The following is an 18,538-nucleotide window of genomic DNA, read 5'->3' as shown; positions in this document are numbered from 1 at the left end:
GAAAGGAAAAGGAATCAAAACCCACATTCTAGATTTAATAAGTCAGACTTGGGGTGTAAGCAGTTTGGCTTTACTTGACTGAAGCTGCGGGGGGGGGGGGGGTCTTTCTTGTATCCTGTGCAGTAACTTGGTAACCAAACACTGAAGCTGGGGACTCTTTCTCACGTTCCTACGCAGTAACCGGCAGCTAAGCACTGAACATGATCGTGATGAAGACAGAAGGGCTTCTCATGCATTGTGTGTTCTGGGTTGGAAGCTCAACTGCTTTGCATCCAAGGCAGCTATAAACTCCCAGAAGAGTTTCCATGGCTCAATAACAAGCTTCAAGAAAAACACTGGTAAAAATATCACCGCACCAATGTCCAGCATTTCACACTGGACTTGTTTATGAACAGCGCGGGTAAGAACAGCACAGGAGCTCAGCCTCGATGACGTTTATGTCAGAGGCATCTCAGAAAGAAGACAGATATTTACCTGCTCCTTAATTATAGTTAATTCAGAAACAATGTTCTTCACACTGCTGTCTCGGTCTTTCTTATCCTTCCCGAATGCTGGGTTATGTAAATTGACCTCCTTCATGGCTAAAAGGTTTTGACCACTACGTTTCCTAACCTAAGATAAGGAAAGAAAAAAATTGTTTAATTAAATACCCTGATGAGAACTGAGGGTTAAGACAAAGACGGATTAACTAGAATAACAAAATCACATGGTTAACCGAGCCATAGCATGAGACTCTAGCCCACCAGTTCTCAGCAGAATGACCCTTTCCCAGGGGTGGTTTTCAGATATCCTGCATGTCCCATATTTTCATTACCATTCAGTAATCTAACAGTAGAGAAATTGTAGATATTAAGTAGCAATGAGATAAATTTATGGTTGGGGATTATGGTGGTTTGGGGAGTGGCACTATTAGGAGGTATCGCCTTGTTGAAGTAGATATGGCCCTATTAGAGAAAGAGTGTCACTGTGGGGGCAGGCTTTGAGGTCTTCTAGGCTCAAGCTACATCTAGTTCAGACCACTTCCTGTTGCCTGCTGATGTAAGGCTCTCAACTCCTTCTCCAGCACCATGTCTGCCTGCACGCCACAGGTCCCACCATGAGGATAAAGGACTAAACCTCTGAAAATGTAAGCCCCCCCCCACTCCAATTAAATGTTTTTCCTTTATAAGAGTTGCCATGATCATGGTGTCTCTTTACAGCAATAAAAATCTAACTAAGCCAGGGCCACCACAACATAAGAAACTGTACTGAAGAGTTAGCATTTGGAACATGGAGGACCACTGGGCTGAGCTCAGTCCTGTTAGCTTCTGGTTTGGCGCCCCCTGCAGGACTCAGCAGGATTTCACTGTGCAGGAGCAGAAACGCTGGAGGAAATTTATAAACTGTCATGCACTGGGACAAGCTATTTAGACCATTTCCCTGTGATGGGTGGAAGACGCCCTGTGTCAGCCAATGAGCTGGGAACCAAGGCAACACCCACAGCATGACCACGCCCTGTGGTACCAAAACAACCACTCTCATTTTTATCTCCATTTGTTCTCCAGTTTTCAATGACAAGGACTCCAATAAAAGCAAGTATGGACCTCCAAGTGTGATTTCAAGTTTGTTTTGTAATATAAGAATGTTTTTCCTGGGTGGAGTCACCTTGTAAACACAGCCAAAAGCTCCACTTCCGAGATGGTCCAGCACGGCATAGTCGCCTATGTACTTCAGTGGCGCCTTCTTCTGATTGATGCTTTCAATATTCTCAGCAATCTGCTTCAGTTCATCCTCCTAACCATGTCATAAAGGGAAACGGGCTGCTGTTATTTCATCCTGACTGTGCACAGAGCAGCCCGCACAAACGTTTAAACCTCAAGACTTACCAACAGTAAATTCAGCTGTGACACTAAGTCCTCATAGGCACTGATATCGCGGACGTAATGGCCTATGTCAATGAAGATCTCAAACAGGTCAGTGGGGAAAAGCCTACAGAAAAAAACACCCACAGTTAATGTGGAGCTCGGGAACAGGGAGCCGTTGCTGCCCTTTGGATGCAGCTCGCTCACCAGCTAACCCTACCCACGAACCTAACTTCATTAGGTTATCAGCAGAGGACAGAAATAGTACGTGCTGGCTTATCATGGAAATTTCCACTATAGCTGTATTCCCCGCAGGGTGAGCGAAGAGGAAGAGCAATGTTCTAAAGGCCCACTGAACAGCCCGGTGCTTAGTTACTGCGCTGGACTTCACACTTAGAGCCGGGGAGGGGCGGACTGCACATTGTTGTTTCTATGGCGATAAAAGACAATGTAGTGGAAACATTATACTATGGCCTTGTTTGTAATCTATCTGGGGGTACAGACACGAAGCATACTCAAAGAGGATGTTTGTTGGGTATTCATGAAGTACTCAACACTTACATGGAGTCATCTGTTACAGCTCTAAACTTAATCCCAGGATGGAAATATACTTTTAATTTTGAAATGTTTTGTGAAAATATAATGCTGGAAATTGAAAAACAATGGAGAGGATTATGCATTTTCAAAGTGCTGGCTTCCGAGCCCTCTTAAAATGTTCGAGTTCATTAAGACGGATGCCTTTGGGCTATCAAGTGAAAGTTTATAATAAATAGTTTTCCTTTCTGTTCCCTTAAATTCAGATGCCATAGAAAAATAAAGCAACAATAGAAAGTGGACCGCACCTCTCAACAAAGGATTTGATTTGACATCCAGTCTTCCCTCATCAATAATATTTTGGTAAGACTGTGGAGGTGGATTTTATCCAAAAAGTATGTGTGTCCTATGTGTGCAATGTGTCTGCTTCCTAAGACCTATTTCTCCACCATAATCAGCAACTTACCTCTGGCCTGGTCCTGGTTCCCAGCCTACCAAGGGTGCCTTAAACAAACCCTTGGTTGGTAAGAGAAAATGACCAGACTAACTATGGAATTTCTGAATAGTCAAAAACAAGTATGTGTTTTGATTCTATCCACTCAAGATGCTAATATCCTTAGTTCAGGCCAGGGCCTCAGCAGTTCCATGGTTTGGGAGGAGCTGTACCGATGCAGTCAGCTGTCACATGACCTGTGAGGTGACTGCAAGAGCTGTCCAATCTGTGGAGTCTAAGAAGTCTGGAGAGGCAAGGCTTGCATGGAGCCAGTGTCTTCACACAGCCTCTAGTCAAGAATGCGAAGTCAGGTTGGCCTAGCAAGAACTTTAGTGTGGTAATCACCCATTTTAGTTCACACTCATACCTTTTAAAAAGTGGCCGGTTCCTTTCCATACTGAAGAGAAACCTCAGGGCTCTGAAAGCGTAACACTAGGAAATGAAAGAGATGGCTCTTAGGGGCAGCACAACAAATTAAAACCTTTTCAGTGCAGAATTACCAGGAGCAGCCATCACAGAGGCCTCCCTGTGGGTGGCGGACCTAAGCCAAGAGTAGCAGCAACTCTCATGTCCCTCTCCCATCTACAGGGCTGGAGATGTGGCCCTGCTTACTCCATACTGGCTGCTGACTCCTTTCTAGAATGTACAAAGTGAACAGCGGTATAAGAAATGACATTCCTAGCCGGGCGGTGGTGGCGCAGGCCTTTAATCCCAGCACTCAGGAGGCAGAAGCAGGCGATCTCGGTAAGTTCGAGGCCAGCCTGGTCTAGAAGAGCTAGTTTCAGGACAGGAACCAAAAAGCTACAGAGAAACCCTGTCTCGAAAATAAATAAAATAAAATAAAATAAAATAAATAAATAAATGACATTCCTCTGCCCAGGAAGCCACACAACCAGAGACTTCCAGGAATTCAGGGTTCACGTTCTCTATTCATACGGTTTCTAACCACTGGAAAACACCACATGGGGAAACAGTAACCGGCACACTGGAGTCAAGTGTGACAGATTGGTCTCCTGAATAAAAAGGTCCTAACCATTCTCCAAATAGAACAATGGGCAGTCAATCATTAAAAAGGCTTGCAAAGAGACCTGAGTACTTTAACTGAGAAAAACAATTTCTGGGACCAGCAAGATGGTTCAGTGGGTAAAAGCATTTGCTGTCAAACCTAAGGACCTGGGTTTGATCCCCATGACCCACATGGTGGAAGGGGAGAACTAACAGACTGCTCCCAGACACCCAAACATGTTCCATGGCATGACTGCCTACACACAGAAGCACACAAAAATAAATAAATGCATATATATATATATATATATATATATATATATGTATGTATGTATATGGTTTTTCGAGACAGGGTTTCTCTGTGGTTTTGGAGCCTGTCCTGGAACTAGCTCTTGTAGACCAGGCTGGTCTCGAACTCACAGAGATCCACCTGCCTCTGCCTCCCAAGTGCTGGGATTAAAGGCATGCGCCACCATTGGCCGGCCTGCTATATATTTTCATATATAAAAAAATAGCTTTTGATAGTCTACAGGGGACAAAGTAAGAGGGGGAAGGGATCGAAAAGAAAAGCAATGGGGGAGAGGACACAAGGGGGAGAAGAAATGGGGGGAGGTGGCTAGTTTTATGTCAACTTGACAAAAACTAAAATCATTTGAAAGAAGGGAACCTCAGTTGGGAAAATGCCTCCATAAGATCCAGCTGTAGGGCATTCCCTTCCTTAGTGACTGATGGGGAGGGCCCCATTGTGGGTGGGGCCGTCCCTGGGCTGGCAATCTTGGGTTCTATAAGAAGGCAGGCCATGTAGAACAAACCAATAAGCAGTACCCCTCCGTGGCCTCTGCATCCGCTCATGTTTCCAGGTTTCTGGCCCATTTGATTTTGACCTCTTTCCTTCCCAATTTGCTTTGGGAAATGGTGTTTTGCCTCAGCAAGAGAAACCCTGACTAGGATGGCAGGGGAGACAGGGGAGGGGGTGGAGAGCAGTGAGCAGGTTCACTTGTGACCCAGACACCAGCAGAGTGATTCTGGTCTTCTGGAAACCTGGGATCATTTCATAAAGTTGATGATCTCCACATAGAAGGTCCAAACAAAGCTGCCCAGAGTCTGACAGAGAATAAAGGGGCTTGAAGAAGCCTGGGAAGACAGTGGAGAAGAGAACATGGAACCCTTCTAGTTGGAGCTTTAAAACCTCTCTTAGCTTAGCAAAGCTCATGCTCATGACAGCTCTGACTGGCTGTGCTGTCCAGGGCAGCGCTGTGCATCTGATTGCACTAGAGAAAGTCCAGCTTTCCTATGTGCTCACAGTAGCTCTCCAAAACCCCTGTCTGGCTGCACACAGTAGCACCAAGAAGCTCTGAGATTTTGGCCATTATGTTAAATGACAAGATTAAAGAACTTTTTAGAACGACCTTCCTTCTGAACACATACATAGAAACGTGGAAAGCGTACACGGTGATTGTGGAGGCCCAAAAATGTGAGCCTATTTCCACCTTGTCTGAAGGTTCAGAGAGTTTGGGCTTATTTAAAGCTGTTGACAAGTGTGTCTACAATCCTGACCTGGGGTGTGGTTACTTGGTCTTTTTGACATTAAGATGGCCCACACAGGTAGAGCCTCTCCACCCTAAGCAATGGTCAGAATATTCTAACGTGCTTCTGCTCCTTCTTTTGATATAGGAGGTTTGACCTTGGGAGTAGCTGCCTTCAGGATACTTGGTACAGGGTGGGTTCACTGCATAACCAACAGAATGCTTTTCTCATGGATTAATTGCTTGATGGCTCAAAGTGTTGAAGCAGGTAACTGTTCTGGTTGTCCTGTGTACCATGTTAAAGCAGGTTTTACTCTGCTTCCCCCTGTGTATTGGGGTATAAAAGCGTATGGAAAATTGAACACAGGAATTTCAGTATTTACTGCAACTCCCTCCTGATTCTATCCTGCTTTCTGTTTTATTATTTTCACTCATGCCTTAGTTCTCTTTACTTATTTTCTAATCCCAATGCCCCTACCCTAGTAAGTGGTATTTTTATCAAGGCAGGTTATGGGAAGCCATACGATGTATTGATGTCTATGTGCAGTGTCTAAGCAAAGCTAGTCATACCCATTCCCTCAAACACTGGCCTAGGCAAGGCTAACCATACCCATCTCTTCAAATGCTGGTCTAAACAAGGCTAACCATACCCATTCCCTCAAACACTGGCCTTCAAAGCAGTTTTACTCCCTTTTGTAAGTGACTTAGTGAATCTTGTCATTCTAGTGTCACTGGGAACACAATCCCTAATGCTCGCTCCCCAGAGAAGTACAAAGGATTCTATATAAGTGGGCCTACTTTCTGCCTTTGACACTGTTACAAGACACACAACCCAAGCCACTCAGCACCACCCTGCATTCCCAAGCATCCTTTAAATTCTCCACTTCTCGCCTGCTGATACCACTGCCATGGAAATTCCTGCCATCCTGGGGCAGTAGTGCCCAGGAGTTCCTTGTCCCCTTTTAAATACCTTCTCACCCACCAAAGTGCATTTCTGGGGTTTCCTTTTCAAAGACAAAATGTTGGTGACTATGGTTCATGTTTAAAAATGACAACCATTTTTACATTGTTGTTATATTCTGATGCATAATGAAATACCTTTTAAAAATACAACCAACCGATGAACAAAGAAGCCATTGGCTCAGCCCTGTAAGCCACACAGAGCTGTTTCTGGCTCTTCCATGCTATTTGGAATCACTGATTGTCATACCAACTCCATCACTAACTAAGCACACTCTCTTCCCATCTGCACAGGGCCCCATGCTCACTTACACAATCCTAAAAAGTACACATCATCTTACGTGGCCCCCCAGACTCCAATACCTTGAGACAAGGAGCAAGAGACAGACTTGTTACCTGTAGGAGATTTGTTTGTGCAGCATTCTTTTGTTTATTTGGTAAAATTAATTTTGCGATTGTGTATACTCCATTTTCCTGGAAAAACCAAGAGGTTATGTGTCAGTGACTAGCAGTAGCGATACTACCCAGAGAGACAAGCATTCAGGAGCATGACCAAAGCCTTCCAACAATGTAAACAGATAGCAAGGACGATATTAAAACTGTCAATGTGATACTTTTAAATGCCAAAGACTAAAAACAAGCTTAATTTTTTTCAAGGCAGAATTATATAATACTATTATATAATAGACTACATAAATTTAAAATTATTTAAATATCATAAAAGCAAAGAGTGGGAGAACATGAAGGGACAGAATAAAGGAATTCAAACATCTTTATGCTCAAACCTAAGGGCTGGAGCGATGGTGCTGTTCGTGATGAGCTTGCTGCCCAGCATGAGTTCAGTTCTAAGAACTGAAGTTAAAAAAAAATTAATAAGCTGGGTGAGGTGGCTCACTTGTAATCCCAGTGCTGAAAAGGGAGAGATGGGGGCTCCCTGCAGACCATTGGCCAGCCAATCTAGCCGAATCAGTGAGCCCTGTGCCCATGAAATGCCTGTCTCAGAAACAAGGCTGGGTGATGGAAAGACAGTTTGGCAATCGAAAGCACACACTGCTCCTGCAGAGGACTGGAGTTAGGGCCCTGGCACCAAAGTTGGTGACTCTCAGCTGCCTGTAACTCCAATTGCAGGAGATCCACTGCCCCCTTCTGGACTCTGCAAGAACCTACATTCTTATGTGCACTAACCCACAGGCAGATACACACATATGAGCATCATTTTTTTTTAATCTCGATTTTAAAAGAAGTGGACCTCTCCCAATGAATGTCACCTCTGGCCTCCACACACACATGCATGCTCACCCACATACATGCATGCACACCCCCACACATGCATGCACACCCACACACATGAATGAACAGACACATGAAAACACAGGTACATAGACATTCCACAAATACCAAATTCAAACTTTCTGTTTTTGATAATTAGAGAATTCACAGAGATTAACCATTTTAAAATAAGTGTTTTTAAGAAAAAGAAAAATGACAGAAAAGGGACAAACATTAAAGAAATCAAGTTAATTGTGGAAACAGCACTAGGCATATCCATGGAGGTGAAAAAGCCAGTTTTGGCTTTCTGTCAGCTTTGAATGCATGGCATCTTATCCACCTCCATAAATCTGACCATTATAGCTATAACTTCCCTGTAGATTATTCTGTTTTATTCATGCATATACTCATGAGAGGTCAGACAATTTTTCCCCCCTCTGGGAGTGAACCCAGAAAGTCATGAAGGCCGGACCTTTGCCCAATCTGGCTGTTCTTCCCACCACTTCCCCACCTGCTGTGGTGCCTATAGACTTAGGCCATCCCCACTGCCACCACGCATGCCCAAGATGACATCACAGCTATTAGTCTCCTCCTCTGTAAAACCCTGCAAGAACCCAAATGAGCGGCTGCAAGACAGGCAGGGACGTTACCAGTATCTGCCCTTTCTAAGTTCTATTGAGCTTCTGTTATCAACTGAACAGAGCCCAGAGTTACCTGGGGGAGTCTCAGTGAAGGGATTACCTCAATTGGGCTAGCATGGGCATGTATGTGGTACATGATCTTGCTTGTTAATTGATTTAGGTAGGTCTAGCTCACTGTAGGCATTGTCACCCCAGGGTAGAGGGTACTGGGTTGTATAAGGAAAAAGGCTGAACACGCACCAAAGGGAGCAAGCCAGTACACAGAACTCTGCCATGGCCTCTGTTTTTCTTTCTTGGCTCTAGGTCCCTGCCTTGAGCTCCTGCCTGATTTCCCCAGCGATGGACTGTAACAGGTGTATGTCAAATAGACCCTTGCCTCTCTGAAGCTGCTTTTGGTTGGTGTTTTAAGAGCAAAATTCAATTGAATTAACTGAAGATGAAAATATAAACTGGATTCTTTCGGTGAAATAAGAAACATTAAATATTTCTTAAATTACAGGATGGGTCCTCAGACCAATATGCTGGAATACAAGCTGAAGCCCGAGGGACCTTAGTGGTGGTGCTCTTACCTGAACCACTTGGTGGGCATTGGTGTCGTTGAGAGCCAGCTCAGTGAGGGCAGCACAGCAGGCTGGGAGGAAAGCAATCAAACCCGTCAGAGTCTCCAGGAGCCAGCATGTGCCCAGCATTTACCAGGAATACAATAAACTGGTGTGCACATGAATCGTGACTTTCGGGACAATCCCCAGACCCTGGTGATCAGACTATGTTCTATGGTTTCAGAGAAGGTGACAGACCGCTAATCATCACGGGCTGGGAGTCGTGCCCTTTGTCCGCCCCCCCCCCCCAGCTGCTTCTATTTGCATTGTAAATAGAGACACAGTTCCTCCTATGGAACTACACACCTTACACTGAAGACTTCCACACATCACCGTATGCGTCTCGCAACAATATTTCATATGGGCAAACTGAAGCCTGGGGTCTTATGAAACATGGCTAAGGACATATGGCCATCCACCTGAGTGGAGGAAATTCCCAGACTACACGAACTATGCATCTTTCTCACTTAGATGTGAAAGGGATGATGTCAAGGAAGCCCATATGATGCATACAGCTCCAGATGACTATCTATATGCACCCTAGGTACCCCACCAAACAGAACACCTGGAACATTCTAGCCCCCAAGCCTCTAGGCACTGACAAGCCCCGTAATCCCACTGTGATCACCACCAATTGTAGCACTCTGAGAATACCCAGACTACCGGGAGCTCTGAGACAAGTTAGCACGGTCTCCGGGGAATCTTTAAACAGGTAGGCGAGCACAGCCTGTGAAGAGCTAGGAGCCTTTCTTAGTGCACGCAGACGTCACAGGGAAGGAAGACCTAGTTCTCTGCCTTCACGTGTCCCTGGTAAAACTTCCCTTCGTTCTCCAGTAGGAAATAGCTACGAATAAAGCAAGTCTGTCTTGTGCCCATTGCCTTTCAGCTCCTGTCCTCTGACACACATGGTCCTCGCCTCAGAGTCTCCCCAAGTTCTGCTGGCTTCCAGCACCCCTTTTTCCTTTCCGGGCTGCTCCAGGGTCAAGACTGACCTGAAGCACTGACACTAAATGGCTGCTCTATTAAACCCAAACACCCTGACAGGTGCAAGCTGGAGAGAGGTCCACCAGAAAAAGGCTTATTCCGCTTAGCTTTCTCGTTCCTTTGGAAACCCAGGCAGTTGTCATCTCTCTCTTCTCCATGGGACTGGTCTGAGGAGGAAGACTCCCTGGCCCCTTGGGAGTGGGATGCTTGCATTAAATAGGATACTCTAAGATCGCGGAAACTGTAGGAAGCGTGGTTCTGCTCAGACCAAGCTGTGCGCTTTAACCCAGCAATCTCATCTGCCGTATCGTTAACCTGCCAGCCCAACAGCAGCACCAAGAAGGCGCTGGCATTCGTGCGGAATCACTGCTCCACATCTGGAATCCTGCAGATTGTGCGCACCCGACACCACCGTACTTATGTTATAACAAGGAACAATAGCACGATAAAGAAGGCAGTATTAAGCAGCAAAGCCCAGATGTGTGAGGCAGATACCTGCTTGGAGAGAGACAGTATTCTCCTGGATTTCCCCAGGGCTTAAGTCTTCGGATAAATGCAGCTGCTGGATTCGCCCTGCAGCGTTTGCACTGGACAGGCTTCCAATGGAGGACCGATCAGACACAAAATTCCTGTCTCTGTAAAAGGAAAGTTACTCCCTGGGCCATTTAGCCACCTTCTTCTGGGCCGCAAACAGAATGTAAATCTCATAACAGGCCTGTATTCTCTATAATAAACAAACAACTAAATCAATAGAAATCAGGTCGCGAGGTTTTCTGTGTCCCTAATGGCTTCATCTGCAAATTCAGCTAAAACCGAGCCTGGTGGACCGTGAGTATGAGATGAGAGACCCTGCCCAACCTTCCCCGGCACTCCCTGACTCCAGGCACTGCAGTCTCAGCCAGGGTTCCTCTGAATTCCTCTTAGTGAAAACCGATTCTGCTGCATCTTCAAAGTGTTTCCTCTTTGACTCTACAGGAGTCTCCATGAACGCGGCTTGAAGCCCTGACTTCACCTGGCCTTATCAGCCATTTCTCTCTGTTCTCTTTCCTCTGGCTGAGAACACCTTCTTAAAGGTTGCGCTCTGTTGGGCTACTTCCGGGGCTGCTCTAGTTTTTGGGTCGGTCTGCAGGGCTGTGCTCATCACCCCCCTCATTTCCTATCCTGTCTGTCTGACTTCCTCTGTTCTACAGATCCATTACCCATCTTCAACCACAGCTCACAAATCCTTGCTGTGCAGTGGGTCTACCATGTCCTGGGTGCACAGCTTCCCACCATAGGCTCTCTGTCTGTTATCTGTTTTGTTCCCCTTGGTTTGTATGGTTATTTCATTTATTTATTTCTCATGACATCAGCCGTTTGGGTCTTTACGTTCCCACACATAACACAAATGGAATCTCCCTGTCCTCCCTCTGTGCTATCTGGGTCATTCTGTTCTTTCTGTCACGAGCTGGGGCAAGGAGCACTTCCTTCAAGGCTCTTATCAGTGGACATAACTATCTGGGCACTCTCTGTGGTGATCACTGTGCCTGAGAGGAATGTGGATGCTTTTGGAGGCTGCACGTGTACAGGCCTAAATGGGTTTCCTGAAAACCACCCTGTAGCAGCCTCTTGACACCAGCGCTGCTATTACCCAGCAGCTCCTTCTCTGGCACCTGCCTAGGTCGCCAGGTACCTGGTATAGGTACTGGTGGCAGGCACAGGCCCAAGCAGAGTGTACTTATCCAGCCGGGAATAAGGCCCTTCCAAATCACCTTAGCTACTTTAAATATTCAATCATAGTTTACATGTATCACCTTCTCAGGGAAAGTTGTCTAACACTGTACGTGGATGGGGTTGGAACATGAGTCTCTAGGCATAAAATAATTCTTATCTATCAATGATATAAAATCTATGACTTGAGCTAATGAGAGAAAAGTGTCTTGTGTTGTAATTAACTCTAAATAATACTTGACTATTACAGAATTCCAGTCGTCATTAAGAAAATACCAACTATTCAAGGATAACTACATCCATCATCTTCACCCTACAAGCACAAACAAAACAACTTAGCAATATTTCTGGCCAAGGGAATAGCCTATTATGTCATAGGACTGGTAAAATATTTTTAATCTATACATCCAAATAATTGAGGCTTTTATAAAAGCTAGGAGCTTGCCAGCAAGCTATATACTTTTCCTTTGTTTTCACAATGACAGAAATCATTAAAATGAAGCTTATTGCCCATATCACTGCAGTCTCTTCTAATGCTCTGAAATTTTCCCACGGAGAAAATCCATAAAGGAATAGTATGCACAGACTTAGTCACGCCGACTTGATAATCTCTGGCGATGTTAAAATGGATAAGTCACTCTGCCGTAGAGCAAGCACAGAGTAAGCTTTATTGATGGACCAGGGATCATAAGCTCATCTCTTTTGAGCGAAATATCTACCTGTGCCTCTGGCTTGGCACACTTGAGGCTTAATTATGCTTTATAATAATATTAAGTAAGAGAATATTCCCAAAGATGATGATTGAGTATTACTACTCAATACTTTAAGGTATTTGATTCATAAAATATGGTTACAATGTAATATACACCCAATCAATTTCAATTTCAAGCAATTTTAGCAAACCATCCCTTTGTATGCTTATGGCATAGAAGCTACTAGAAAGCAGGTGTGGAGGTGGGGTGGTTTGAATGAAAATGGATCCCACTGGCTCATAGGGAGTGAAAGGCTTATTTGAAAGACTTAGGACATGTGGCCTTGTTGGAGTAGGGTGTGACCTTGTTGGGGAAGTATGTCACTGGGCCTAGACTTTGGAGTTTCAAATGCTCAGGCCAGTCAGGCCCTCTCTGTCTCTCTCTCTCAATGTGTGTCTCTGTGTCTCTGTCTGTCTCTGTCTCTCTGTCTCTCTGTCTCTCTGTCTCTCTCTCTCTCTCTCTCTCCCTGCTGTCTGTTGATCCAGATGTAGAACTCTCGGTTACTTCCCGAGCACCATGTCTGTCTGTGTGCCGCCATGCTTCCCGCCATGATGATAATGGACTAAACTTCTGTCTGAGCTGTAAACCAGCCACAATGAAATGTTTTCCTTTATAAGAGTTTCCACAGTCATGGCATCTCTTCACAGCAAGAGAGCACTGACTAGGACAGGAAGCACACACCTTTTGTCCCAGCACTTGGAAGGCAGAGGCAGGCAGATCTCTGTGAGATCTCAAGGCCAGCCTGGTCTACATTGTGAGTACCAGGGCAGTCAGGCCTACATAGAGAGACCCTGTCTCAAAACACAACAGAACAAACAAGCAAAGAGCTACTCGGCTACTCCACTAATCCGTAAGCTCCAAGCGCTCCCCTCTTACCCTCGTAAAATGTGAAGGAGTTGCTTGATGCCACCCCAGATCCGGATTTCCACGCTGGTCTCCGGGTCCTCACACACCTGCACCAGAATCCAGACGACGCTCCACAGCAGCTTGAGGTGGTCCGAGTGGAGCAGACTGAGTAGGATGGGGATGCCCTCGTACAGCTTCACCTGCTCCTTCACCTGGGGCTCGGCACAGAGCAGGCGCAGGAGCTCCGCCGTCAGCCTGGTGTGATGGGGGAAGGGGGAGAAGGACACCAGTCCTGCAGCCGTGGCTTCGTGTGACTAGGACCTCCACCAGGGCACAGAATCTATTACTGGAGCCACTGTTCTTCCACTCTGTGAGCCTTGCCCATGAGTGAGGACCCTCTGCCAATCGCCTCTCTGTTAGAGCGTGGCCTGCCACTGTAAGAGCTGATCCACCTCCCCTATGATCTGTCTTGACCAGCTCCCTGCTGCTTGTGTCCGTATGTCCTACTATCCTCATGTCCTAACAGTGATTTTACATCCTCTAACTGCCTTTAGCTACAGACAAGCTCCCTATACCCTGGGGGTAAGTTGTAACGGCAAGGATCCTCCTCTCTCTCTCTCTCTCTCTCTCTCTCTCTCTCTCTCTCTCTCTCTCTCTCCCTCCCTCCCTCCCTCCCTCCCTCTCTCTCTCTCTCTCTCTCTCTCTGTCTCTCTCTCTGTCTCTCTGTCTCCCCTTTTACCCCCACTCACACACCATGCATCCATGGTGGTTACCTCTCCTACACTTTAAGCTGATAATGCCTACAATGCTGTCCCACCTCACGTCATACTGCCTCCGTCTGGTACGATGTACTGCCCCCTCTAATGTTCTTCATCCTCAAAGCCAGACCACGGCTAGTGGTTATGCAGCCCTCTCTCCTAATGAAGCTCACGTTCTGAAGGCTAGTTCCATGTCTGTCCCATTCTGGAGAGAGTGTTTGCTTGTGCCCTCTTTCTCTGAAACACCCGCCAGGGTTCACATTCCCACATTGCTCTGCAATTCCACTCCAGGAGGATTTCTTCGTGCTCCTCTCCCTCTCGAGCCTCCTCTGCCCCGCCCCCCGCCCCAGCTCTGATGTTAAGAACACATGTTCTATGAAGAATGGCGGGCCAAGCCTGCAATTTCAGCACTTAATGAGACAGACAAGGATCATGGCAAGAAGAAGTCCAGCCCAGGGAGGCCTGCTTATCAATCCATCTCAAACAACAACAAAAAGAAAGCATCTTCTTTGGTGAGCACCACGCTTCAGATTCTCAAACTCTCTGTGCGAAACATTCTCTCTTTATTCTAAGAGCATCTCAGTCTGGGTTGCATCCCACTCCTGCCTGGCTTCCACGTGTGCGATCAGAATACAGATGTGGTTGTATTTAAAGCCTTTCTGGGAATTCCTGTAACGTTCATATGAAAATCCACACCGTCTTACCATGCAAAACCCATCCTAAAAACCCAGATAAACATGCTATGTTACCTCATCTGTAAAATATGAAAAGCAAGAGAGCTCTGTGTGGGTGAGAGGGACTGGGGAGGGCTCAGGGAAGGTCCAGATGTAGAGAAAGAACTGGTCAGAATCAGCTACATTTTTGACTTTTTGTTAACTGTTCTAGTTTCTGATACTTTGTCTCCTTTGTCCCAGCTGCATCTGCCAGGGCATTTGTCTCAGATACCCAGTGTCTGCCTCTGTGATGCAGCGCACAGCCTTTGCCAAGGTATTTTCTCCTATCTCCCTTCACTCTAATCAGGAATTTCTATTCTGGACTGAGCCTGTTGGCTGCATCTTCCAGGGCACCAGAGTCCCACAAGGACCTGGGCTGTTCTCCCTGCCTGCCCCTTTTCTCACACTGGATGATACTCTGATCTCATTCAACTATGGTAGGATCTTACTTAACCTTGTCTCTTGAGTCAGCTCAAGTCATCAAGTCTGAAAGCAGAGACTCCTGTCTATACCAACAGTCATGCAACACCGTGTTAAGACAGTTTTGCAAAGAAATTTTTTTTAAAAAATCCCTGCATGTATCTGATCTCCATCGCTTAGGATTTCTTGACTCTTAGCTTTTCAGAAAATTGGGGTCTAATTCCAAACGACGCCGATTTACATACCTAAACACACCTAACAAGCACCTTACAGAATCCTGTTCTAGAGCAATGCAAAGCGCAAGCAGAAAGGAGTCCTCTTCATTGCAGACTCTGTTGTGAGTTATAACACGATCACAGCTCGACTCCATCAGCATCACATCTCCCTCGCCTTAAACACAGCGGCTTTTAGCCACTTTGCTTATTCCACACATTAATCTAAAATCACTAAAGAGAGAGAGCAACCTAAAGTTCCTTCCCTGGAACTTTTTATTTAGACAAATGCAACCACAAAATTAATAACGATGCAATCACAAAATAATAAGATTAGATTCTACGTTCCTTTCTCCTGGCATCTTCTTTTTGTCTTAAACAAAAAAGAACTGCCAAGATGATTCACGATATTCAATTAATAATACAGATGACAAATAAAAATGATTTTTACCACCAATAAAAAAAGCTTTTAAGAGAGAAAGGGGGAGAGGGAAAGGGAGAAGGAAAGAGAGAGAGAGAATGAATCTGCAACATCATTCTGGAGCCAATTTTGAGTGACCATGGCTGGACACCACAGATTTAAATTACTACAAGTTCCAAGTTCCATTGCGGAAGAATTTTCATGAGGATGAGACCCTACCTTTTGGAGAGTAAGTCATATTCATGCAGAATCATCAAGAGATTTTCTACTATGTTGAGTTCACTGATCTTCTCCCTGCACTCTGGACTACAAATGCAAAATTATTAGTAGTTACTAAAACGTATTCTACTACAGCCACATTTTCTTATTCTGGTGCTCAGGTTAGTTTGTGTGGTGCTTCAAGAATGTCCCCCCTTTCCAGGCACATAGGTTTGAATAATTGGTGGAGCTGTTTGGGAAAGATTAGGAGATGCTGCTTGTCACTGGGGGCTGCTTTTAAGGTTTCAAAAAACTCAGGCAATCTTCATTTAACTCTCTCCCCACCATGGTTGTGTCTCAAGACACAAGCTCTTGCCTATTGCTCCAGCACCACGCCTGCCTGCCTGCTGCCATGCTCTCTGCCGTAATGGTCACGGATGCACCCTCTGAAACTGGAAGGCCCAAATCAATTATTTCTTCTTTCACAGCAATAGAAAAGTAACTCAGTCACCTTGTGAGGAGTTGTGAGATTGAGAGCGCAGAGAAACAAGGGTTCGTAGACTGTCCCCCAAAACATAATGGCAAAAAAGTTCATTTACAGCTCTTTCATTTAAGATAATGACACTATGGAAGGATAGGTTTTCAAAACCAAATTTTAGCATTGAAAATGTCCTATATATTACAGGGGATGTAGAGGTGAGAAAAAGGAAGGTCTGGGAGATTGAACTGGCATAGGAATGTGGTTATTCTAAAGGCCAAAGGAAGGGCAGCCATCAACCATGTCCCCTCGAACAGCAGATGGAGCCTGAGAGCAAGTGGGATGCCCCGCCGCAGGTCAGCAAAGGAAACCTTCCTTCCTAACTTCCATTTCCATGCGTGCTTTGTGCCGCCCACTCCGGACTGTGACGGAGCAGGCAACAGATCCGTCTGTGTGTTTTTGTCTCTCCCAGCTCTGCCCCTGCTGCAGCTACATTAAAAACTGCCCTGAGATGCACTTACCTCTCTGCTAAGCTAGCCAATGCCAGAAGAGTACCCAACAGGACATTAGTGTCTCGGGCACCGAGTAAATTCACTAGTGTCTGAAAGGGAAGAGAAAACACAATTATGACGGTCCCAGGAGCTTGAAAGGTGCACTGTTCCCAAAGATCACGGGCACTCACCTTTTGCTATTTTTCCAGGATTCTTTTCTTTATTAATTAATATAGGTATTAATATAGGTAGAAAATGCATATATGATTTTATAATAACTTGTTTGTTTTCTTCCTAATGTTACACATTAAAGTGGTACTGGATGTCTTCATAAACCAGTGATTCTCAACCTTCCTACTGCTGTGACCCTTTAACATGGCCCCGCATGATTATTTCATTGCTACTTCATAACTGTAATTTTGTTTCTGTTATGAATCGTGGTGTAAATATCTGATATACAAGCTATTTGATATTCGACCCCTGTAAAAGAATTATCTGACCATCCCCCAGAGGGGGTTGGGACCCACAGGTTGGGACCCACCGTAAAACAATTTTTTCATAACTAGGATTAACTTGTTTAATACCTCATGGCTTTCCTTAGAATAGTGCATTCCCTGAATCATCACTGGTGTAAATTCTCCTCCTCCTGAGTTCTGAGCACAGACCCCCATCCTTCCAAACATTCTTGCCAAGCATGCTCCCATCAGAGCTGCAGTCTGTGACATGATTGGCAGGGTGAAGTTTTGCTTCCATCATGCGGATACCCTTTATGTGTCCTTCCATTAAAGGTATGGTCTTTTTCCAAGTCCTTCCTCACCCCCACTATCGCATGGCATGTTTATCAAACTTCTATCCCAGAAACATAACTTTCAAAGTTTTTGCTAAGCCAACGTAATAACTTCATGTTATTTTTTTTGTCAGATCTTAAGCAACATCAGTGAAATCACTATCTGTTGAAGTAAAAACTGCTATGCACCCCCCAGACTCACCCCCTAGACCATACGTAGTACACATTAACAGATTCTAGGAGACCATGCTCTGATGTGCACAGTGGCTTCCTGGATGGGGAGACTCAACAGGTTGCTGAGATCTGCTCTGCACAGCTGCCTGCTAAATAGTGGAATAAACATAGTCTGTTACAATTAAACCTGCACCCATTTATTTTAAGGTGCACATGTGCATGTGTGCATGCATGCGTGCATGTGTGTGCTGCTGCTGGGAATGCAGAGCTCAGGACCCCAGGCTTACTGAGCAGATGCTCTTCCTCTGAGCCAATCTCTTGTCCTTTGAAACAAACACCTGACCCATATGTTTGTAACACTACATCACATGAAACTGCTATATTCAATTATCTCTGGCTTATAGACAATGGGGATTCCATATAGTTCTAACTAATAAAACCCTACAAGACAGGTGGGCTTTGTTTTTATGTAAACATATGTCTTTTATTTGATGGCTTTCATTGTTTATTTGCAAATAAACAACAGAAACACCATTCTTTTTACAACATTAAAGTAATGCACTCAGTTGGCATTAAATGGAACTGAAAAACAGAACCCCCATACCCTGCGCGAGTTATTTATTCCTTATGTTCGTATCATCATTTTAGGCTGGGTGAACAGGTTATGACCTATAAGGATGCGCATCTTGGCCATGGGGCTTGAGACTTGGGAATGTAGAGTGATGC

The 18,538-nt window shown here is 45.2% G+C and overlaps 1 protein-coding gene across 2 annotated transcripts in view; it reads right to left on the bottom strand.

The window, feature by feature from the left end:
* The window catches only part of Nek10 (NIMA related kinase 10), a 178,869-nt gene that overhangs the window by 122,705 nt on the left and 37,626 nt on the right, over window positions 1–18,538 (bottom strand). Inside the window, exons 10-19 of one of the 2 annotated variants that reach the window (XM_075988619.1) lie at window positions 16,882–16,961; window positions 15,904–15,990; window positions 13,191–13,415; window positions 10,348–10,487; window positions 8,839–8,900; window positions 6,756–6,833; window positions 3,236–3,300; window positions 1,866–1,968; window positions 1,645–1,773; window positions 475–612 (exon numbers count right to left, since the gene is read on the bottom strand). In XM_075988619.1, coding sequence (XP_075844734.1) covers window positions 475–612; window positions 1,645–1,773; window positions 1,866–1,968; window positions 3,236–3,300; window positions 6,756–6,833; window positions 8,839–8,900; window positions 10,348–10,487; window positions 13,191–13,415; window positions 15,904–15,990; window positions 16,882–16,961 — 1,107 coding nt within the window. Of the gene's footprint in view, window positions 1–474; window positions 613–1,644; window positions 1,774–1,865; window positions 1,969–3,235; window positions 3,301–6,755; window positions 6,834–8,838; window positions 8,901–10,347; window positions 10,488–13,190; window positions 13,416–15,903; window positions 15,991–16,881; window positions 16,962–18,538 lie in introns of those variants that run through there. The other variant, XM_075988621.1, reaches the window with a different exon arrangement.

This window comes from Microtus pennsylvanicus, chromosome 10 (genome assembly GCF_037038515.1).
Source record: "Microtus pennsylvanicus isolate mMicPen1 chromosome 10, mMicPen1.hap1, whole genome shotgun sequence".
Classification (NCBI taxonomy): Eukaryota; Metazoa; Chordata; class Mammalia; order Rodentia; family Cricetidae; genus Microtus; species Microtus pennsylvanicus.
This window is presented reverse-complemented; position numbering and strand designations above follow the sequence as displayed.